Here is a 23,776-nt window from a genome sequence, read left to right on the forward strand (position 1 = left end):
ATGAGGTGACCTGTACCTAGGTGTTACGAAACCCCTCCTCCTATCTGTCCACCAACGCCCCATGGGACCGCACTCACATGGTCACACACCAGGTTGAATACTATCACACATATATTCTTTGTCACACACAAAGGAGGAGGTAGAGTGATGAGGGGGGGGGGGGGGGGGGGGGTGTTCACACACTCTTCACACCTTTGCCCAAGGGGATGCGTCTCATCTGTCTATTCAGGGTCTGACAATTCCCAGTCCTGTCCAAAGCACACACAGAGAGAGACGTTCTGGTGTCACTGTATCCATACTGAGAAGAAAACGCGTCTTGAATGTCAGAAGGAACACAACCCTGCATGCAATATGTCACATAAAAACCACCAGAGAGTTTAATTCTTGGCGTGTTATCTGAAAACGGAAGGCTGCTTTTTTTGGATTCTGCCCTTTCTACTACTTTATGCAGCCTCCTTGAAAACAAATCTGTATGATCACATTACAGCTGTGTGGTAAACAGGTTTGACATTTTAATTAGCTTGTGACAACAGAAGAATGGGGTGTTATCAAGGCTTTGTCTCTGGAGAAAATGACGATCAGTCACCAAAGTACAGCTGACTTTGTTGAAATAGTCCCTATCCAGAACAGCTTCCACTACTGGGCTAAGAATTAAGCTGAAAAAAATGAATGTCACATGTTGTTTTTTGCTCTGTGTGCAAGTTTGACAGAAAAATACAGGTTATGCAGAGAGTTTGCAGTAAAAATAGCAGCAGGGAGGAGATGAGCTGACATTGTGGGATCATGTTTTAACCTCTAAGCAGTAATTAAAATTTTCACAGAGGAACATGATGACAGAGGCACAATGACAGCCCGTATGAAGTCTTCCTTACCAGCAGGTGGCAGTGAAGTCAAGGCTAACTCATCACTTTAAACCCACACTCCCTCTAAACCAAATAAGAACTTTGCCAAAGAGATGGGAGTACTTTGCTTAGCTAAAAATTCATGAATGGTATTTTCATTGTAGTAAGTGTTGAATGTACTCAAAGTCACTGGGTTACACAACACCCACGCCGCAGTATTTGCTTCATATTAACATTTTATTCTTTGGTATTACTTCTTTTCACACTAGTTACATATAAACATGTTTAACAACGGTCCATTTCCACAAAAAAAGAGTATTTTTGTCCAATATTTGGCACGTACAACTTTGGCAACAAACTCAGCTTTAAACTTGTTGAAACAAAACTCTTCAGTTTGTCAGCATAGGTGTAGTATGAGGGTGCGTTTGTGCATCTTTGAGGGTGCAGGTGTGACGTGGCATGATGTTGCAACCGGATGCGCGAGCCTGTGCAGGCTTGTATATTTGCTTTTTGCTCTATGTCACTCCTGTAATGCACATCCCTGAGCACCTAAACAGCACTGGCACACTTTGTGGTAACATGGAGGCACTTTTATAGGTTTTGATCTTCACACAGTCGTTGCATTTCCTGTGAGAAAACACCAACAGAAATTTGAACTTAACAAGTCATCACTCCAGGAGTTGTGTAACACCTATACTGTACATTATTACATTCGCACACCGACAAGGTGCTGACAAAAGTGCATATTTACAGAGTGCTAAAAGGTCCAGGAAGAAGTAGAATCTTTGCAGAGCATCACAGACAAGGTTAAAAGGCGAAACACAGTGGCAGATAAAACAATGTGCAGTTTGAGGACTGCTTATTGATTTGATGAAGGACATGATGGGATACAGTACTTTCGGCCAGTGAAGTACCAGTGTGGAGACATTTACAGCAACGATACCTGTACATACACCTTCCTCTGAAGGATGCCATAAAAAGATTTTCTGAATTTCTATGTTGGTCAACAATTATCCGAAAGCTATAACATGTAACATTTTGTATTAAAGGTCCAGTGTGTAGGATTAAGGGGATATATTTGGACAAGAGGAATACAATATAATACATGTGTTTCCTTTACTGTATAATCACCTGAAAATAAGAACCGTTGTATTCTCATTACCTTTGAATGAGCCGTTTTTATCTACACAGGGAGCAGGTCCTCGCCAGGGAGTCTGCCATGTTGCACTGCCGGTGTGTTCACCACTGGATGCCACTAAATCCTACACACTGTTCCTTTAAAAGGTAGCTGTTTTATCAGTCCTTCCCCTCCTTCACAGTTGGTCACATTCTGCTAAGCAGTCTACTTTACTGTGTCTGAATTCTTTACATATACCGATGTATGTCAAATGTCAGCTAATTAAGAATATGAAAGGTGTAAGAATGCATACAACAGTGCTAACAAACCAATGAAAACGTAATACTTTGCACCATAGCCTCTACCTGCTCAGAGGACATTTTCTGAAGTGTATTACAGAGAACCAAGCAGAAGAAACTTCAATCCACAGCAGCGAATTAAAATTTCCAAAGAGTCCTTATCAGGTATTGTAATGTAAGGGAAGTTGCAAACTGTAGCTTTGGATGTCTTTCTTTGCTAAAAGAAGTTTATCCAGTTTCCAGACACGCCACAAAGGTACAGTATAGTATTCAGGGAGGCATCACAATTTACACTGTTTCCTTTGAAGAGTCCTGAAGGATCCGCTATGTTGGGATTGTCTGTCAGTACCTCCGGCTGTCACATCTCAAAGTGACGGTAGATGCTCTCCACGTAGCTCAGGACTCTTTGCCAGTCAGGACCGCCTGCTCTCAGCATCTCCTCTACTGTCTGTGGAGCCAAATTTTCAAATAAGTTTATAAGCTCAAAATCAACTCTGCATCTGTCATAGAAAAGTCAGACGAGGCTTTACTGTACTCTGAGGCTTACCAGGGTTTGTGCAATCCCGACAGTCTCTCCTGTTTTGAATGCCAGACTGAGATTCTCCCTCTACAAAGAAAGGAATCGATAAGTTGGACACCATAAATCACTTGGTCCTATCCATTACACAGGCACCAGGAACACTTCCTACCTTGTTCTCTGGAGTGAGAGTGGTGTAAGGGATGTGTGAGGGGAGGTAGGTGTGGTAGACAGCACAGAAGGCGAGACCGTCGGCCCAGCTGCTGCTGAAGTTGGTGATGTCGATATTCTGCAGGGAGAGAAAAGACAGAATGATGACACAAGAGAAATAAGGGGTTTACTAGTCAAAGAGTCAAAGTGAAACTAACTATCTGAGCAGACATTTTTGACATATCACAGAAGGGAGTAAATATTAAAATGAATGATGGCTATTCAGCTGCTTCAGTCTCAGGGTCTTGGTATTGGGCATGCTGCTCAGTGTCACACTGTCATGGCTTATTGGGACACTTGGATAGAGCAGAGCTATCAGTCATGTCAAAGGTTTAAAAAAAACTGGACTCCTGACTTCCTAGTGGGAATATCAAAAGCAATGAAACACCTCTTCAAGTGAGGAAGAAAGTCCAAAAACTTTTCCTGTGGTTCTCACAAACAGATCAGCATGGGAACATATGCTATAATCACTATACATCACACCCTGCACATACATATGTGTATATAATCCTCTCAATTCACTGGAAAAAATGAAGTTAGCAAAGAGAAATGGTAAAAGACAAAACTGAAATTTCACTATTTCTTTAAGTTTTGTTCAGATACAGTTTCCCACTCAATCAGTTGACTTTAGGCCCTCCCCGTTTTCACTTGGGATAATTTGCAGAGGTGGGACTGAGTCATTGTTTTGCAAGTCACAAGTCTCAAGTCTTTGCAATCAAGTCCCAATTCAAGCGCCCAGTCAGAATGGGCAAGTTCCAAGTTAAGCTCCACATTAAGACTGACAAGCTGTGCGCCAAGTCCCAAGTCCTAAACTCTGAGTTCCAAGTCCTAAGCAATATGGCTGGGCGATATAACGGCTACGTACCATATATTGATATATTTTCAAGCAAGATATAGATTCAGACAACACTGTTTATATCAATATCAAGAAGGGTCAAGATGCATTACATATTGCATACCAGTTCGCATCTCTCATCTCTCATACTCTCCGCACAGCTCCGCCCAACTCCTCCAGCAACACTAAGAGAGACAAAGAGCTACCCCTTTTTTTTATTCTGGCTGTTAATTAGTCTACAGTGCAACCACAGTAGCACACATGCTGTACAGCGCTGCGCTGCACGTGTGGGATGCAGAGCTGCTTGATTGTGTCAGGTAAACGTTTGTTTGCTTGTTTGTGTGTGAGGTGGCTCATAGCACATCATCGTACGTCTTGGTAGTTGTAGTCTAATGTGTGACACTGAGACAGCACCTGGATGCAGACGACAGATGTGTTTTAAAAAAGCAGCGACAACAGACAATTCATATACAAGACATTATTATGTCCCGTATATAACGCAGACAAAGTGTTTTTCGCTCCTTTCCTCCCTCGGCCTCTCTGTTGATGCTATGTGCATAAATAGGATTGATAGCCTAAATAAATAAAGAATATTAAAATCATTTTCCAGCACTAGATTCATTTGAAAGACAGTGGAAAATGAGTGTTTAACAAAGATTTTTAATCATTTCAAACTACAATGGATTTAAGCCTACATGATACTTTTATAGTCATATTATAGTTTTGTGTCCTGTGCTGCAAACCTTTAAACCTCTGCAGCTCCAGTGCTACAGTACAGGCCAAAAGTTTGGACACACCTTCTCATTCAATGCGTTTTCTTTATTTTCATGACTATTTACATTGTAGATTCTCACTGAAGGCATCAAAACTATGAATGAACACATGTGGAGTTATGTACTTAACAAAAAAAGGTGAAATAACTGAAAACATGTTTTATATTCTAGTTTCTTCAAAATAGCCACCCTTTGCTCTGATTACTGCTTTGCACACTCTTGGCATTCTCTCCATGAGCTTCAAGAGGTAGTCACCTGAAATGGTTTCCACTTCACAGGTGTGCCTTATCAGGGTTAATTAGTGGAATTTCTTGCTTTATCAATGGGGTTGGGACCATCAGTTGTGTTGTGCAGAAGTCAGGTTAATACACAGCCGACAGCCCTATTGGACAACTGTTAAAATTCATATTATGGCAAGAACCAATCAGCTAACTAAAGAAAAACGAGTGGCCATCATTACTTTAAGAAATGAAGGTCAGTCAGTGCGGAAAATTGCAAAAACTTTAAATGTGTCCCCAAGTGGAGTCGCAAAAACCATCAAGCGCTACAACGAAACTGGCACACATAAGGACCGACCCAGGAAAGGAAGACCAAGAGTCACCTCTGCTTCTGAGGATAAGTTCATCCGAGTCACCAGCCTCAGAAATGGCAAGTTAACAGCAGCTCAGATCAGAGACCAGATGAATGCCACACAGAGTTCTAGCAGCAGACCCATCTCTAGAACAACTGTTAAGAGGAGACTGCGCCAATCAGGCTTTCATGGTCAAATAGCTGCTAGGAAACCACTGCTAAGGAGAGGCAACAAGCAGAAGAGATTTGTTTGGGCCAAGAAACACAAGGAATGGACATTAGACCAGTGGAAATCTGTGCTTTGGTCTGATGAGTCCAAATTTGAGATCTTTGGTTCCAACCGCCGTGTCTTTGTGAGACGCAGAAAAGGTGACCGGATGGATTCCACATGCCTGGTTCCCACTGTGAAGCATGGAGGAGGAGGTGTGATGGTGTGGGGGTGTTTTGCTGGTGACACTGTTGGGGATTTATTCAAAATTGAAGGCACACTGAACCAGCATGGCTACCACAGCATCCTGCAGCGACATGCCATCCCATCCGGTTTGCGTTTAGTTGGACGATCATTTATTTTTCAACAGGACAATGACTCCAAACACACCTCCAGGCTGTGTAAGGGCTATCTGACCAAGAAGGAGAGTGATGGAGTGCTGCGGCAGATGACCTGGCCTCCACAGTCACCGGACCTGAACCCAATCGAGATGGTTTGGGGTGAGCTGGACCGCAGAGTGAAGGCAAAGGGGCCAACAAGTGCTAAACACCTCTGGGAACTCCTTCAAGACTGTTGGAAAACCATTTCAGGTGACTACCTCTTGAAGCTCATGGAGAGAATGCCAAGAGTGTGCAAAGCAGTAATCAGAGCAAAGGGTGGCTATTTTGAAGAAACTAGAATATAAAACATGTTTTCAGTTATTTCACCTTTTTTTGTTAAGTACATAACTCCACATGTGTTCATTCATAGTTTTGATGCCTTCAGTGAGAATCTACAATGTAAATAGTCATGAAAATAAAGAAAACGCATTGAATGAGAAGGTGTGTCCAAACTTTTGGCCTGTACTATATGTGCAAAAAAAATTAAGTACGCCCCACTATTTATTTTATATCATTTTTCATTTAAATGTCTTTGCATTTTATTTTGATCACAGTCTGTTTTTAAATAAGAGCTTGTGACGTCTCAAATGTGGCATTGACTTGCAACTGAAAACATGTAGCCCATTTCATTGACAATACCGAGATAAATATTGTGTATTACCATTCAGCCTGAAAATACTGAGGTCTGAATTTTTGTCCAGATCGCCCAGCCCCACTAAGCAAGTCATAATGGGCTCTTCACCAAATGTAATAATATATTAAATTTACAGAAAACATGAACATTTTTTAAAGTTTGTTCCTATTTGTTATAACAACTTTGTTGGAATTTGTTGCAATTTGCAATTGTAATTTTCAATCTGCACTTTTTGCATACAGCAATTTGTTTTTTGTGACCATTGAATAGATGCTGGATGTGTGGAGCTAAGTGTTCAATTGATAGGTTTGAATAGGGTTAATATTAGATGATTCAGGAAATGAAGGGAAATAAAGTGACTCATGGCACACTTCTCAAATAACAGTTTCTAATCTTTGGGTTTGGTGGAGGGTATCAACATTTACAAGTCTAAAGGCTTAGGTCAAGTGGTCAAGTTAGGTCAAGTCACAAGTCATTGGTGTTAAAGTCCAAGTCAAGTTGCAAGTCTTGTTTTACTTTTGTCAAGTCGAATCTGAAGTCAACAAATTTGTGACTCGAGACCAAGTCATATGACTCAAGTCCATCCCTCTGACAGTCAGAATTTGCCACAACCTCTGTAAGCCAATCACCTTGTTGCTGGGAAAGAGTCCTCACACATCTTTCACAAAACTGTTCCTATTGCGTGCACACTAAATCAACTTATCATTTAATTACTCTGTAAGCCCTTCTTTTAACTAATCCATCCTGACTGAATTACACTAAGCTGTGAAATGTTTTCATCAATAAAACATTAGCTGTTGCTTGGGAAAAACTTTTCAATTACATCTCTTACATTATGCTTTGGGGTTCAGCCCTTTAATACCAGTGTAAATGTACATAAAATATCCCCAAGTTCAGCTTTAAGAAAAACATGTTAACTACAGCATGCCCAGGATCACCTTGTAGCCTTGTGTTCGGCCCTGACACCAGCGGAGCAGCGAGTTTCTCTTCGACCCTCCGTGACGACGCAGCAGTAGGTTGAAACCATCCTGGGATCTGACAACAACAACAACAAGATACAAGGCCTCAGATTTTTTGGACTGAACACTGCAGGACTTGCTGTTATCAGTTAACCGTTATAAAAAAATCTTGTCACACAGTTGACTCTGTTATTGAGAGGAAAACCTAATTAACACACTGATTCAAGTAAGAGAGGTGTTTTGGCCCCAATATCGAGCGTTATGAGTTCACCAGACAAATGTACCGGGGTCAAAAGGAGTAATTAGATTTACACAGGATGTAGCAATTGGGCTGGTCCCTTGGACGCAATTGTTTGACAGTGTGTGAGTGTGTTTTAGTGTGTGTGTAGACTCACTTAGTGGAAGGCAGCTCAGTAAGGGCAGAGTTGTATTTGTTCAAAGACTCCTCACGTTTTCCTGCACAGACAAGCAACCACACTTAATTACCCAGCCGCATGCTTTCATTACAAACACTCCAAGCAGCAAGGAGAGAGGTTTAGCTACACTGCCCTTAAACATGCTAACACAAACTTCCATATTTAAAGCAGCATTCATTCATTTTTGGCCACTAGGGGGCAGCAGAACAAGCTGTTACAGTGACATTCTCTGTATAAAGTAGCAAACCAGTTAACAAAAAAATTGCAAAGTGACACATCCTGCAGACACAGAGCAACATTAGCATTTATTTTGAGTTGTGTTTCCATCATTCACTCTCTCTCTCAGCTCTGTTTTGGCTTCCAGCTGCTGAGAAAAATAGGCAACTATTTAGCAGCTAAATAACTTTGTGTCTGCTGTTTGGTGCTGGGCAGGTGGGGTTCAGTAATGGGTGACCCAGGAGTGAATTTTCACCCCTGTCACATCCCACTCCAACAAAAAAAAACTTCCCCCATCGTCCCATCCCACTCCCTAAACAAAATAGTGTTTATTTTTATTAGAACCGCATGTTTATAAAACTGACCTACTGTTATTCTGATCCCTGTCCCACCCACTCCAACTGACATTTTTCTTGTCCTGTTCCAATTACATGATGAATAGTGAAATTGACTTGATGGTTTATCTGAGCTTTTATTCTGAAAAGAAGCCTCATTATTTACATGAAAATTTCGACTAGCGTAGTTTTAAAAGTTAACTTAAAAGTTTACTTGTTAACAAACAAAAGTTATGTAAGGTTAGGTCTAATAAACACTTTGAAAGCATTTCCATCCTCATATATGAGCTGACTATATTAAATTCTGCATCTACATTCATTTTACTTGCCAGCAATCTTCTTCTTCACTGCCTTTGGTGGCACATTGCTACTCTTCTTGGCCCATTACCGCCATCATTTATCACTCTTGTGCATCCTTGTGTATGTGTACAATGCAAACAATATGGGCACCCACTAGTATATACACTGCTTCATAGCACTGCTAGTGGTCAGAAATTCCACAGGGTACATTTTATAATAAAATCAATAACATGAAAAAACAGCTATATCACAAACACGAACATAATGTGACACACACACCTGTGTCAGTGCTTGGTCTGCTGTCTTGCCAATCCAAACTTCTCCGGCCTCTTAGTGGCCCCAAGTTCTTTAAAACACACAAGATTCATTAAAATTCAGATCAAAATCATGAATAAACAGCAAACCACAAATCAAATGCATGTGCATGTCCTGGCTGACAACCCAACTCCAATGGAGAATCTTATTCAAGATAAAGAGGTGACTTATCTCACCTTGTTCGTAGGTCCCACAGTTGAGGCAGTGTTGGGCTGGGAGGTTCCGTTCAGCATGGTGGGGGAGCCCGAGGAAGCAGGTAATCTGGACAAGCTTCTGCAACAATACAATACATAGTTAGGAGAGCAGACCAGATAAAACAAACCAAATGTTTTTAATGGAATTTTTATAGGATAGCTGTTGGCTCCAGCTGTTTAAGCTGTTCAAAGTGTCCTCAAGTGAGCCTGTGAAGGCCTGTGGGTTGGGTTCAACACATTCAAAAGAAACCACAGTCTCAGTCCTGACCAAATTTGGTGACTTTCATCCATAAGTCAGAGACAAAAAAATGTGGAAGACATGTTTCTGAAATATTCAACCATCCAAACATGTTAAAGTGCCAAATACACAAAATGATGCTTTCACAATGTGTTGCAGAAATACTATTTGTTTTTCTGTTAACAGTTTACCTCACCTTGACCTCTCTGTGGTTACCATCCTTCGTGTCTCGCTGGGTCGCACCTCTTCTCCACTCCTATCCTCATTGGTCACATTTCTCAGGTAGCGCTTAGTCACGCCTTTACAGTCTGTTCTTGCCTCCTCGCTGACAACATTCTTCGTCAGTTCATTCTGACTCCTGCTTTCCATTTCTTCTCGCCCCAACCTGTACACTCCCCTCTCCATGCCCCTCTGGGTCCCTTCTTTGCTTTCACAGCTGTTGGTTGGTTCTCCATTATTATTGGGCCTCTCTGGCTCCTGACACGGAGCCTGGGTGAGAGTAGCCAGTCTCTGCCTGCTCTCCTTTAACTCTCCTCTCAGGGTTACCAGTTGCACATCAGCCTCTTTCTGTCTCTGCTGGGAAGCGGCCAGCTCCCTCTCCACATCCTTGTGCGCCGTTCGGAGCGCAGTCAGTTCTTCTTCTGCCTCGGCTCTCAGACGGTCTGCCACTGCCACCGCCACCTGTAGGTCAGCCTGGAACTGCAGCCATTCCCCACGCTCCGTCTGGATGGGAAACAATACAGGGCGTTTAAGTGAGGAACAGCATTATTCCAACTGAGTGATGATGGTTTACATGAACACAGACTGATATTCATGGTTCTTAAAAGATAAGGTAGATAGTCGCACACAATTAGCCTTAACACATCATCTCATGTGGTCTTCCAGAAGCATTTGCTTTCTAAATGTTTTGTTTTCATTTCAAAGTGTGCCTGGAAAAATCAGTTATAGCCTATGCTTTATTTAAAACATTTACACCACTTCACTTTGACATTGAACAGTTCTTTCTAACGGGGAACTGCAGCTGTTAACTGTGCTTTCTCCAAAGCCACCAGACTCCATTAAAAAAAAAACTAATTTTACTTGCAGAACATGAGAGTTGCTGATCTACAGCTGCTTTGAACGGTAAGGTTCTTTGTGTTATTGTTTGACTTAGGCTTTCGAAAGGCTTAGTTCAGATTCACCAAAGTCTAGGGCTGTACAGGACTAGACAGATTTGGCTGTTCAATACAAAAATTCAACTACTCGTTTTTATTTATCCATATAGTTTGAGAGTTTGAACAGGGTTTAGGGAACGTTCAGGATGACAACAATGTTCACAAAATATAGTTAACAAGTCAAGTTAGACCTCTGAGCTAATGTGTGCTAACTATGCTAACTACATATTAGAAATATGCAACAACAAAGCTTCTCTTCTTCTGGGCAGCTGCCTCAATCTCACTCAGACTCAACCCCAGTCTTAGTCTACAGCTGCCTGTACCAGAGAGCAAAGTGAAAGCGAGGATCGCTCACTTTGCAATCTTAAACTTTCAGAAGGCAGCCCTACCAAAGTCACACAATAAAATTACTGTTTTTGTCAATGGAGTCTGGTGGCTTTAAAGACAGCATAGATAACTTTCAGATTCAGTTCCCCATCTGAAAGGGCTGTCTGATGAACTAGTACTGATTTTCTTTAGGTGGCTAAAATAAATTTTGCTGGTGTCTTCTCCACAGCAGTACACTGCTTAGTTTCTGTGTCGATATTCCTGCTTGCTTTTCCAAACTGGAGGGCGTGGCAACTGACATCATCCGTATATAATACACTGACTATGGGTAAGTACCTCATACAACCCCACTTCAAATAATCCAAACTATCCCTTAAATACAAAGCATACCCTCTAAAAACAAACATACACACAATAGACAATAACTATAATCAAATGAAGAGTTATATATTCATTTGGCCCTCATGAGGAGACTACAGGTCAAACTGAAAGAGCGGCAAGCCTGAGCAAGCACAGACAACTGGAGCAGGCAAGTCAGCTTTAATGAGGCAGAATTGAATTGTGAGCCAAAAGGTTTGCTCATGTCATATAAAAAAATCATCAAGAATATGTGCTCAGTTTTTCTTTTGTTTTTTTCAAGGGCCTTTAATCAAGTTTGGACACATACAGAAAGAACAGATTTAAGCAATGTTTCAGGAACGGGGCCAAGGTTATATTGTGAAACTGCCATGTGTGTCACCAACACCAACATTCCTAATAAGCAGCATGGACAAATGAAATCCTAACTTTGACACAGACTCTGTTTCATATCTTTGAGAATGACTGATGTAGAAAAAGTTTTCCTTCTTTGCCTCGGACGTGCAGAAACGCTATCCCAGACATCAAAAGACGCATTCACAACCAATGAAGCCAGACGGTAAATGATACCAGGACGTTAAAAAACGTTGAGCAACCATCATCACAAAAGGAGAGAGGGAATGAGAAAAAAAGTAGAAGGAGAGAGGAAGGACGATTAAAGCGGCTGAAATCACACACAGATTTAATACTATTAAGTCTGTGGAGCAATGTAAGCCAGAGAGATGTGAGGGGGTGCTGAGGATATGAGGAGCTGGGAAGGTTTGTAATTAGATGAAGAATGGACGGAGATGTAGAGGAGGAGGAGGCGACATCTGAGCCAAGTCGCTCCCTCATCTGACCAATGACTCAAGACCACAGCTGGACCCGATTACACTGGATGCACACACACATATCATATTTCCCTCTTCTTTCCCACACATACACCTCCCTTATTCTTTTACCTCACCACCAAACCACAGTGCTAGGTTTCCTCACACACATCTACACATTAAGGGCAAAATGAAACACACTCTTCCTGGCAACATGTGTTAAATGAATAATAGGATAGTGGTCTGTGTTTGGAGACGTTCTATATTAGGTAATACTAAAAAAAAACCCACCCACTTGGACTTGATCGTGTCTCCACAGAGCCTTTGTTATCTGGACGTGGACACTCCAACTGGAGCATGTCTGTTTAAGGAAACAGGAAGGGGCGCTCCTCAAGTTCACACTGAGATAAGGGTGTGGATTGTCAGTCTTAAGGCACACACACTCATACACGTACTCCCTCAAGAGATGACCTAGTGCCCCACTCCAAGACCAGATGTGTTATCCCACACACACACACACACACACGTACACTTGTCTATCCTCTTGATGCACATCTGAGTTTCAGACAATTCCTGGAAAGGGTCCAGCACACTTGGAGATTGTGTCAGTGTGTGTTCCAACCATCTGTCCCTAGTTCACCTCCACACCCAGACTTTCTAATACATACTTGGGGAAACATCCCAACTCTGTAATGGCTCCTCTCTCCAGCTTTCCACAGCTTTTTCATGTGCGCTCTAAAAAAAAGTGTTTGAATACACCGTTACACCTATTAAGGGACACTTCATCCCCTCTACAGTAGTCACACACACGCACAAAATGGGCAAATTCCCCCCGACTGGCACATGAAAATAGCTTGGTAGCGCCTACAAGTTGCATATCTAAACAGCCACAGACATCAAAGAAAAGGGTCCCAAGTCGCTGCCATTTACTCCGCGCTGCAAATTCGACACAGCATGCACACAAGCCTCCTCCCTCCAAATCCTCCCAAACACATTAAATTGTCATTCTACATGTGAACAGCCTCCGTGGGCCTCCAGATACGGGGCTCTTTTTAGAGTGTGGGTCGCTGGAGCAGCCTAGCGAGGAGAATAGAGAGCAGAGGGGGAACCTGGAGATCATTCCTGGAAATCTCCGGCAGCGTTCACCTGGAACTGATTCCAAAGCAGGGCTTAGAGATCGACTATGTCTCCAGGAGGGAGGGAACACAAATCTGACCAGTCACCCACCCACACACACACATACACACACACACTAGCCAGCCATGAATGGACTGTTTTCATTTTTGTTGGTTAAGACAATTGAAGACTGGTGGTGCGCGTAAGCACAGACAGATGGTACATCGGATAATACCCTTAGTAGTTCGCTGCACATTGGCTAATCATGTGTTTTCAGAATTCAGTTTAACTACAGTACATCGGAAATAGATTATGACTGCGGACAGACTGAGGAAGATGGAGCATTTGGGAACACAAGGATGAAGACAGATGAAGAGTTGAGGAGGAGCGGCTTAGCTGACAGGATGTGACTGGAAGAATAATGACAACTTAAAAGTAAAAAGGTCAAAAACTAAGAGGTCAGAGCTAAAGAAAAAAGGTTTAAGCAACTTGGGGTCAGATGAAAAGATGGATGTTACAGAACGGACTAGGAGGCGAGGAGGGAGATAGAGGAGGGGTGGGGAGAAGATAGTGGGAGGAAGGAAGGGATGAGATAGAAAGGAGCACTGCAGCAAAAGTTGGAGGGTAATTGTTTTGAGTTCTTGTGCTCAGGGAGGAGCGGTCAGCCCTCTGATGGAGGAAGAATGAAGAAAAGGCAGAGAGGCACAGCCAGGGAAGGAGGAGGAGGGAGCCTCCATACAAAGCTAAAAAACCAATTGAACCAGCCAAGAATTTCAATGCATCTGTACGTGTTTGTGAGTCTTCTGTCTCACGTGGAGCACACACACAAAAACACATGGCCAATCAGTCAGTGCGAGCCCCCCACCACCACCACCACCACCACACTGCCACACAGCACAAAACAAAACAAGTTTTGTCTCCTGAACAGCCGAATGTGAACCCCCTCCTCCGCACTGCACTCCCCTTCTCTGGCGCACCACAAAAAGGCTCCCAGGACTGCAGAGCAGACTGAGAGGGTTCATAAAGTTGAGCTTTGCAGGCTTATATTGCCCTACCGAGGGCCCATGTAAACACAGCATTGGATTGCCCCGATTTCTAATGCACGGCTACCTCTCAGTGGTACACCACAGTCTCTCTGAGGTTTAGCTGGCCTATGTCAGGCTTATATTTCCAGGTCCCTCACAGGGATGTGGGAAAGTAGAGAAAAGAGGAAGAAAAGACAGGAGGGAGCCGGGACTGCATATCAAGTATGGAGAGCAATGACACCAAGGAGGTGTGGAGTAGAAGAGTACTTGATTGTCATGTGTGTCAGTTTAAAACTTGGTTGCAATATAACAGTTAAAACGATTCTAACACATGGCAAAATAAAACAAAAGTAGAAGTGGGGACAGTCACAGTGGGAAGAAAAGAGATGGGCTTGAGGGAGAAATACTACAGGTCATACTCCAGCTGTTGTAATCTGTGACAGATCTAGAGGAAGCTGGGAGCCCCTGGCTACAATCCTCATAAGGGAGGGTCAGGAATTGGAACGAGCGACCGACAGGAAATTACCGCAGCATATCACCATCCTCGAAAGAGCATGGAACGCCCAAGCAATAGACTGAAGAATTTATATATCTTATTGTGCATGGTTTATCTTTAACTCTGGGTTTGGAACCTATTACTGGGTCAAAATAACTGGTGGTTCCCTTCTGGACAGGCATTTTTTGAGAAACGAAAAGAGAAATAAATGTGTGTGATCAAAAACGCTTCCATGTCAAAACCTAGAATGTGGCTAGACTGTGTATGAAACACCAGAGGGCTTTTAATTTGAAACAGGAAGTGGTGGCATTCACTCAGTCACAGACTTTGCCCTACTGTTGTGGTCCAGCCCAAAAATGAAAGTAAAAACATCTTGAAATGCCTAATAATACACTGAGACACACTAACACAGCAAAGGGAACCTACTTCCCCTGGAGCTGTACCCACTGATCATGTAACACCACCCTCCCCTCTACAGCTCCGCTCGGTAATGTGCGTCTCTGCTTGACTGGTGGAGGCTGCGCAGCATCGGCCACTATCGGAAGCAAGTTCAGCCGATATGGAGAGCTTGTAAAAGATCTGATGGGTGCCGATTAGTCGCCCAAACTGATTAATCAGTCGCTCTAGTTACGAGTTGTTACTGACACTTTCCGATGTCTCCTATTCACTTTCTCCTCATAAGGGTAGCGACATCCGTTCCAGCATAGGAACATGTAATATACAATGACGTTACTCATAGGGCCAGTTCCATGCACCGTTCTACAACATTCTAAAAACCTGTCTGTTCACACCAATGCAACTAGATGAAATGGTGTATCATCTCTATGCAACAACTCTCAGGATTTCCTGCTTTTCAGGATTATTTTGTGTATATAATTTGTAGCAAGCCAACCCAACATCTGACACCGGCACACTGTGAGGAGGGAAACAGAGAGCCAGGGATGGAGCACCTGCCGCAGCAAGCGAACATGACGTCTGCAGTCATTTTGACTTGACCTGCATACTTCACTACAAGCCAATTGGCTACTGAAACAGGTGACGTGCTTTACGTTCTAAAACCGCTCAGACCGGCCAGTTCACATCGCTGCAATGTTCTAAAACGGTTTTGTCTCGTTGTGAATCTTTGGTCTGAACTGGGCTATAAATTTTGTATCATACAGACAAAGCTGTTCCTCAGGCAAACTGATGCGATGATGCTTTTTTCCTTTGTTCAAAACTGCCCTTTCTGCCCTAGCTAGCTAGCGAGCTTTCTAATTCCAATGTGACAGTGGTTACAGAAAATGAGCCAAACAAAGTTGTCACTCATCTGATGATAGCAATGTGTTTTCCTACGCTGTGACAAGAGTGTGAAGATGACACATTAAGGTGTTGTTGTATTACTCATGTAGCGGCTGGCTAGATCGCTATCCAGCTTGCTAATTCCACCATGCCATGCTGGTTACAGAAAAATACAGAAGTCAGTAATACAGGACTGTCAGCGCCCACAGCCGTCAGCAAGAGCAAAAGCCAATGGGGAAACACCAACACTTGTGTCATCGCTCACTCTGACCAAAGCTTTAACTTCATCACTCACTCAGGACTGGCTTCACATGCTGCAGTCCAGCCAAAAAATGCAACAATGAAGGCAACAAGTGACCTGCTAGCATTCAAGATTTATGTCTTCCTTTCAAAAAAAGGAGCCACAACAGTATGCAGCTATCTCTGATCAGCACCACAAGTATGAGCTACAACAACCTTTGACAGAAGACGATCTCAACGATCTCCCTCTTTTGGGCCTCTCATGAGAAGCAGAGTACAGGAAGACCTCCATTAGCAAAGCTGCAGCTCCCAGCGGGGCCCAGTCTGAAGCTTATTGTGATAGAGGGGGATGGAGGATGACACGGTGTGTTTTGGTGTTATCTCCTGGATGAAAGGTCACAAGCACTACAGTGACTTATGTATAACTGGAGTGCGTGACTTCCTGTTTACACTGCTATACTTATCCACTGTAGTCTTTTAAGTGTAATGGCAAAGAAAGTGTTTCCCTCAAGACAGGGAAAGCTACATTTTAGTGGGAAATGCAAGACAAACTTTGAAATAAAAACTCAAGAGCTACAGCCATTAGAAGACAGGTATTTTCTCTGTCAGTGTTGTCCCTAATTGAGTGATACCACTCTCTAAAATCATAGTAATCGTGAAACAATGGGTCCCTCTCTTCAGACAGAAATAGACAAAAGCAGGCTTCTTATTTCCAGCTGGCAGACATTGATTTTTCTGGCTGAAATGGTAATTGTCACCATTTTATCAGCTATAGAGCTAATTGAGCTAGCGTCAGCTCCATGAGCTGGGTGAAAACTTTGTCTCTCTAATTATAATCTAATATAATCTAATCTATATTAGTTGCGATAAATGCACCCTCAAATGTATTGTTTTCAATGTGGACACACAGCAGGCATCCTCAAAAGTCAGAGCGAAGCACGCCTTCCTGACCGTCTACTTTTCAGGTCACAACTGCTGCACCCTGAGATAAACCGAGTTCAACTTTTGGAACACAGCAGCACATACCTCATGTCATGTGATGAGGAACAACCACTCATAGCCGACAGATATCTTTCCCTTCTTCTGTGAATATCAGTCCATGGTAAATATGGAAAAGTTGATCATTTCAGTGCAGGGCTGCCAGAGCTTTACATCTGTGTCATAGACCATAGGTCTACACACTTATAAACAGCGCCTGGGAGAAGATCAGCTCTGCACTCAGGATTTCAGGTAAAAAATGTTATGATAAGGTTCTTGTTAAGGTTGCTTAGCAACCTTAGACGCAACCTATCACTGTGCTCAAGAAAGCTGGCACAAAAAAGACACTAGAGTAGCACGCCTACTACCAGGTGCTAAGCTAGACAAGACAAGATGATCACTGCAGGAAAGGAGTTTCGCGAATGGTCAACACCTTTACACATCAGGCATTGAATGACGAGAAAATTTCATGTCATCATTATCCTGACCACAATAACTGCCATCATCAAAATCATCAAAAATGGCACTAAAACATACTGAAACTACTTTACCCTACATTTTGTTAAGAAACAAATATTTTTATTGCATCATAGATAGGACACGTATGTTTTTAGTGATCATCTATTTAGGTAACAATACACAATCTTAAATATCTTTCTTACATCTTTCAATATGAATTATGCAGATGACTGATTGAGATCTTCTGGATTGTTAAGGTTGGTATGAATGCAGCCTGTTTTTGCAGAGTCTCTTCTATTGTTGGTTGCCCAGCATTTTCTTTGGGCACTGTTGGACACAGTATTCACTTTTATGGAAATTCACAACAATCAACTTATCATGTTTTTTTACTAGGATCTGCAATCGTATATTGTCCTACCCCCCTATTACACACAGCCAAGAATTGGAGAAAAGGAAACTGGCCAGAATATATTCTAAAAGCAAACAACCTTTCTAGCTCATCTCACCTGCAAAGTACTCTTCAAACTCTTCACTTCTGTCAGTAGATGCTTCAGTATCTCTGAGGGAAGGATACAGAAATGTCAGAAGACATCACATGCATATCAAATACAAAAAAATGTCAAGGAAATGGATTTGCCCTTCTCAGGAAAGGGAAATGTTAGGCCCACAATGAAATGACAAGTTTTAGTACTCAAACAAAAATGCTGTGGACCTGAATATTATTTATAGGCAGTAGTATATAATGTATTATATATTACCCGCTGTGTTTGTGGCTCCATCCTTACTGGCAGTAATACCCAGTGTTGTCCTACACTCTTCCAGCAGCTTCTCCAGTTCCTCACCCTGGCTATCCCCAGCTTCGTGAGCGGGTAACAAAGACTGACTCAGACCACTGTCCCTTTCCCTCCATTTCGGCCCAAAAGAACTGCTCACCACAGGTGAGGCACTACTCAGAGAAGAGGGGCTCTTCGTAGGACTGATGGCCATAGTCCTCTCTGGGGAGACCAGTGGTCGAGGGGTGGAGGTGGGAGGACCTCCATTTCTCCCCAGAGTAGCTTGTCCTTTACCCACGGTACTTCCTGGCTTGCTGTGAAGCGGGCTAACGGTGGAGTTATTTGAGCTGACTGGTGGATGAGGCCTCCAATCAGGAGGGGGACCGGAAGTGGTAGAGGTGGTGCTGGACTGTGCTTTCTTCCCACTGGGTGTGAGGGTTGGGACTGGAGGTGGAGGTGAAACTGGGGCTGCAGAGGAAGGTTGAGGTGAGGTAGGGGGAAGGAGCTGGGGGACACTGGGTATGAAAGCAGGCCCATCACCCTGTGGAGAAGCAGGAGGAGTGTGGAAACTATCCCCATGGACCCCTAGAGGGAAAAACAAATAAGAAATACATGTTAAAAAAACTAAAGATATATTTTAAAATGCACAAGATATAATCTGCTTTGAATAACAATTTGTACTATGTAGGCTGGAGATTTTAAAGTGTGGGTGAAGTAAAATTAGAGATTTGCCTCTACACTCATAACACATGGTGGTACAGTGGTTTTGTCACCTCACAGTAAGAGGGTTCCTGGTTTGAACCCAGGGTGAGGGGTTCAAATCTCAGGGTGAGGGAGGCCTTCTGTTTTCTCTAGATACTCCGGCTTCCTCCCACAGTCCAAAGACATGTAGGTTAAATGGTGACACCAAACTGCCCGTAGGTGTGAGCGTGAATGGTTGTCTGGCTCCATGTGTCAGCCCTATGATAGTCTGGCGACCTGTCCAGGGTGTTCCCCGCCTCTTGCCCAAAGTCAGCTGGGAAAGGCTCCTAGGGGATCCCCCAACAGGATAAGTGGTTAAGGAAAATGCATGAATGAACTCATAATACATGTCTGAAAATCCATTCATATATTACTTGTGACTGCGTATCCTATACAAGGCTGCAAGGGGGCTGAAGCCTATCCTAGCTAACACAGGGTGAGAAGTGGGGTACACCCTGGACAGGTCGCCAGACTATCACAGGGCTGACACATGGAGCAAAACAACCATTCACACTCACATTCACACCTACAGCCAATTTAGAGTCACCAGTTAACCTAACAGGGATGTCTTTGGACTGTGGGAGAAGACACTCCTTACAACATCCTATAATTTGCTAGCTAGCTATTAGCTATCATTAATACCCGCTGGGTGTGTGTAATACCTGTAATTATATGACCTGTTATGAGAACCAACCCACAAAAATACAAGTTAATCAACCACCTGAACCTGACCCAACCCACAAACCACCTACTTAATGCATTATGGCTATTATAATGCATAAAGTTAGCAGTTTGCAGGTTGGGTCAGGTCGGGTCACAACTATCAGGACTGAGCACTGGAGCGCTGCTCTATGTGTGTGTGTTGTGTTAAGAGAGAAAGCGAAAGAGAAACTGACAGAGAAAGGGAAAGGGAAAGTGGAAGGTGGACTATTATACGCAATAGCGGACACACCCCCAGGGTTTTTCCTTGATTTTGAAACCTAATTTTATGTACTTGGCAATTCTTTAATCAATCAAATTTGGCTGGGTGGTTAATAACACATTTTCGATGGTAACAAACTCAGAAAACGTCTATTTTTGGCTTCCAAACCAGTTGTGATGTCACAAAATCCTGTCAGAAACTGAGATTTACGGTCACTACAGAGAAACTTTCCTCTTTCAGCAGATGAATGTGAACGCAGCGTCTTGGTGTCAAACTCTGCCCGTGCATCATTCTACGCAGTGAAGGTGAATCGTCCAAGTGAGGCAACAATTTTACAAAACTTATTCTGAGTGGGCGTTAAAGTTATGAATAACTGTGAGAAACACAACAAAACATACTGAAAGAAATGTCAGAGATACTGAATCAGAATGGAGGGAGACAAACAGTTAAGCAGTCACTTGTCTGGCATGTTGACACTGAAAACACCATTCAGGGAGATGACCAGACCAGCAAACATCCAGGCCATGTCCCTGAAGATGAACGCTTTAATACAGACATTCCTTCTTGGCTGCTCATCCACAATGCTGCGCGACACTTATTCTCCAAATTCAGGAACCCACACATACACAGAGGACAAATGTTTTCCATGCAAGGACCAAATTGTAGCAGTCAGGCACAAATAAATTTCCAAACTTGACACAATAGCACTAACACAAGTGATTTTAACTTTTTGGCTCGGCGCTCCTTGCCCAAAAACAGCACGCCACCAGTAATAACTGGAGGAGCTATGGGAACCACTGGGCATGGTGTCTCCTTCTTTTCTTTGCTCCTTTGCCTTGTTTGGACAAAAGCCTCACTGCTAGCAGACGTGAATGTTTTTTTTTTCTATAATGATGTAAGAGCAGCAGTTGAACATTTGCAAAGTTACGCACCACCTGCTGTAAGGCCAAATCACTGGAAAAGAATGACAGGATTGTCTAATAACTTTCTCATGCCACCCCTGCTTTTTATTCCTTCATTCCAAACCTTAATGTGCTCGTCCAACCATGCGCACGGGATGGCAGATTGACTGAATGAGAGTGTGTGTGTATGTGTGTGTGTGTATGTGCGTGCGCGTCCATTGAGGTCTGTGTGTGTGTGTCAGATAGCATTAGGCTTCCTATGATTAATCCGCTGCCCTTGTGCTGAGCCAGGGAATTCTGCCGATTCATCACAGCTGGCCCGGCGGGGCCAGAACGAATCACATAGGGACGCGAGGAGAATGACCACTCACTGAGCAACACACAGGAGGGCTGCCAAGATTCCTGCTGCCGCTCAGCACACACACACACACACACAGCCTTTCCGCTTGCTTCTCCTTTTGTTGCCTTCAATTTCCTGATTACCCCTTATCCACCCCTCTTTTATACAGTCTCCTCGCTCTTCCTGTATTCCTCTTATTTTACCTCTGTACCATCCTCCTCTACTACATCTATCAGAGCCTTGAGGTGTGCTGGCTTTATTCTCACAACACCAGGCCAACACACACATACTGCCAGGCGTGTGTGTGTACTGCCAAACATTTGAAATCCATTTCAGCATGCAGAGACAGACAAAAGAGGGAATCAAGGGAAGTAATTTAACCAAAAAAAAAAAAAAAGGGATTGCAGGCTCATTAGTGTGTATCTGTGCGTTGACCTACCTGTGGGTCCATGGCCGTCCTTGCTGGAAAAGTTGCCCATACTGCAGTAATGGGGTTTGGGCCACTGATGGGGCCCTGCAGGTGCCTGCTGCTCTTTCACTCAGCCCAGACCAAAGTGGCACTGTGGAGGTGACCTACACACACACACACACACACACACACACACACACAAGACATCCAGAAAGAAGATGGATGAAGTCATGCACTTACGCTCTGTTATCCAGCTGAGAAATAATTCAGAGACAGCAGCTCTGGACAGAACCAACCTTCACTCTTTTTAACTTTATGATAGACTGATGGAGGTTACTGAGGAGCATGCGACAAACAAAGCTGTTGACATGTCAGGCTTACATACACAAACTCTACACCAGAAATGCACCAAAACACAACCCACACCATTGAAACAACATAAGAACTCCAAGTTAATACACAGCGAGTGTCATTAATAAGAAAACGTAGCTTCATTCTTGTTCAAACGCCATTAAGTCTCACGCGCTCTCTTTCACACAGCCCTGCATCCAAGTGTATAAAAACGTGTTTAGAAAAGTAACAACGTATCGGCTACTAAGTTTAAACCCCAAACTTTAACATTAAGTGCAATAACAAGTGGATACAAACCCTTGAAAGCGGACAAATAACTCCCCAAGTCCTTTTGTTCGGAGTTTTGGTCAACTCTTCTTCTCCACGCTTTGCTTGTCTCAGCGCTGCTCAGCGGAGCGCACTGCCCTGCTGTGTCCTCACGGAGGAGAGGGGATGGCACACAGACAACTGCAGCTGCATTCCCTCACAGCAAAGTTTAATCCCAGCAACATGTTGCTGCTGGAGACAACTAGATAAAACGACAAAATCTGATTTGAAACGGTGCATAGGCTCATAGAGCGATAAAAAAAAGCCTTTGAACATCAATATCCGATGGCGCCGATAGACAGAGGATGTGTCCACTGGAGGGCACCGTTAGGCCGCGTTAGGAGGGACCTGTTGCCGCAGGGATGTGTGCTGGCCCTTCCTCTCTTTCACCTCTTGACTTTATTATGAAGCTGATTCACAGGCTGATGACCCACTGACCTACTGTGCCAGGCAGCCCCCGGCTAGAAAACTCTATTGGATATTTTTCTTACAGCAGCTTTTGCTTTAACTGGATAACATTATTTAAACTTTCCCATTCAGTGTTTGGCTCCTACATCAAACAGATGATGTGAATTTGAAGATGCCGGCCGTTACATATGAGCTGTGAGGGCTTGAAACTGAGGTATTGCAAGGCAGTAAATCAAATGTGGCCTCCAAGTTGTCAAATATGCCCAAAAAGGCCACTTTATTAAGTAGGCTTTAGGTAGGTTTAACTGCACCTTAATGCAAATAGCTTGTCAGCCAATCATGTTGCGGCAACTCAATGCATTTAGGCATGTAGACTTGTTGCTGAAGTTCAAACTGAGCATCAGAATGAGGAAGAAATGTGGTTTAAGTGACTTTGAATGTGGCATGGTTGTTGGTGCCAGTGTTTCCAAAACTGCTGATCTACTGAGATTTTCACGGACAACCATCTCTAGGGTTTACAGAGGATGGTTCGAAAAATGCCTTGTTGATGCCAGAGGTCAGAAGAGAATGGCCAGACTGGTTCAAGATGATAGAAAGGCAACAGTAACTCAAATAACCACCCGTTACAGCCAAGGTCTGCAGAAGACCATCTCTCAACGAATAATATGTCGAACCTTGAAGCAGATGGGCTACATCAGCAGAAGAAGATTGGGAAAACATTGCCTGGTCTGATGCGTCTGGATTTCTGCTGCGACATTCAGATGGTAGGGCTGGAATTCGGTGTAAACAACATGAAAGCATGGATCCATCCTGCCTTGTATCATCAGTTCAGGCTGGTGGTGGTGGTGTAATGGTGTGGGGGATATTTTCTCGGCACACTTTGGGCTCCTTAGCACCAATTGAGTATGGTTTAAACACCATAGCCTACCTGAGTGTTGTTGCTGACCGTGTCCATCCCTTTATGACCACAGTGTACCCATCTTCTGATGGCTACTTCCAGCAGGATAACGCACCATGTTTCAAAGCT

The 23,776-nt window shown here is 43.3% G+C and overlaps 1 protein-coding gene across 2 annotated transcripts; it reads right to left on the reverse strand.

Moving 5' to 3' along the window:
• Window positions 1-1,060: 1,060 nt before the first annotated feature.
• LOC117266774 (uncharacterized) lies at window positions 1,061-22,708 on the reverse strand. 2 transcript variants are annotated; one of them, XM_033642120.2, is made up of 12 exons: window positions 22,333-22,708; window positions 21,715-21,848; window positions 18,356-18,955; window positions 18,104-18,156; window positions 9,555-10,081; window positions 9,103-9,196; window positions 8,891-8,957; window positions 7,740-7,800; window positions 7,324-7,420; window positions 2,948-3,064; window positions 2,806-2,865; window positions 1,061-2,706 (listed from the first exon to the last, which is right to left on the reverse strand). In XM_033642120.2, the coding sequence occupies exons 2-12, from the start codon at window positions 21,752-21,754 to the stop codon at window positions 2,617-2,619; spliced, it is 1,806 nt and encodes a 601-aa protein (XP_033498011.1). In that variant the 5' UTR covers window positions 21,755-21,848; window positions 22,333-22,708; the 3' UTR covers window positions 1,061-2,616. The 2 variants fall into 2 exon arrangements, with proteins under 2 accessions (XP_033498011.1, XP_033498010.1); XM_033642119.2 differs by having other exon boundaries at window positions 9,103-9,199; window positions 22,333-22,706.
• Window positions 22,709-23,776: the final 1,068 nt, after the last annotated feature.

This window comes from Epinephelus lanceolatus, chromosome 15 (assembly GCF_041903045.1).
Source record: "Epinephelus lanceolatus isolate andai-2023 chromosome 15, ASM4190304v1, whole genome shotgun sequence".
Taxonomy (NCBI): domain Eukaryota; kingdom Metazoa; phylum Chordata; class Actinopteri; order Perciformes; family Serranidae; genus Epinephelus; species Epinephelus lanceolatus.

Coding starts and splice junctions, on each gene's coding strand:
- LOC117266774 (XM_033642119.2), bottom strand. CDS start 21,754: ATGGGCAACTTTTCCAGCAAGGACGGCCATGGACCCACAG. Junction 10,082..18,103: donor GTTTGAAGAGTACTTTGCAG/GTGAGATGAGCT, acceptor TTTCCCATCCAG/ACGGAGCGTGGGGAATGGCT. Junction 7,801..8,890: donor CAGACCAAGCACTGACACAG/GTGTGTGTGTCA, acceptor TTGTCTGTGCAG/GAAAACGTGAGGAGTCTTTG.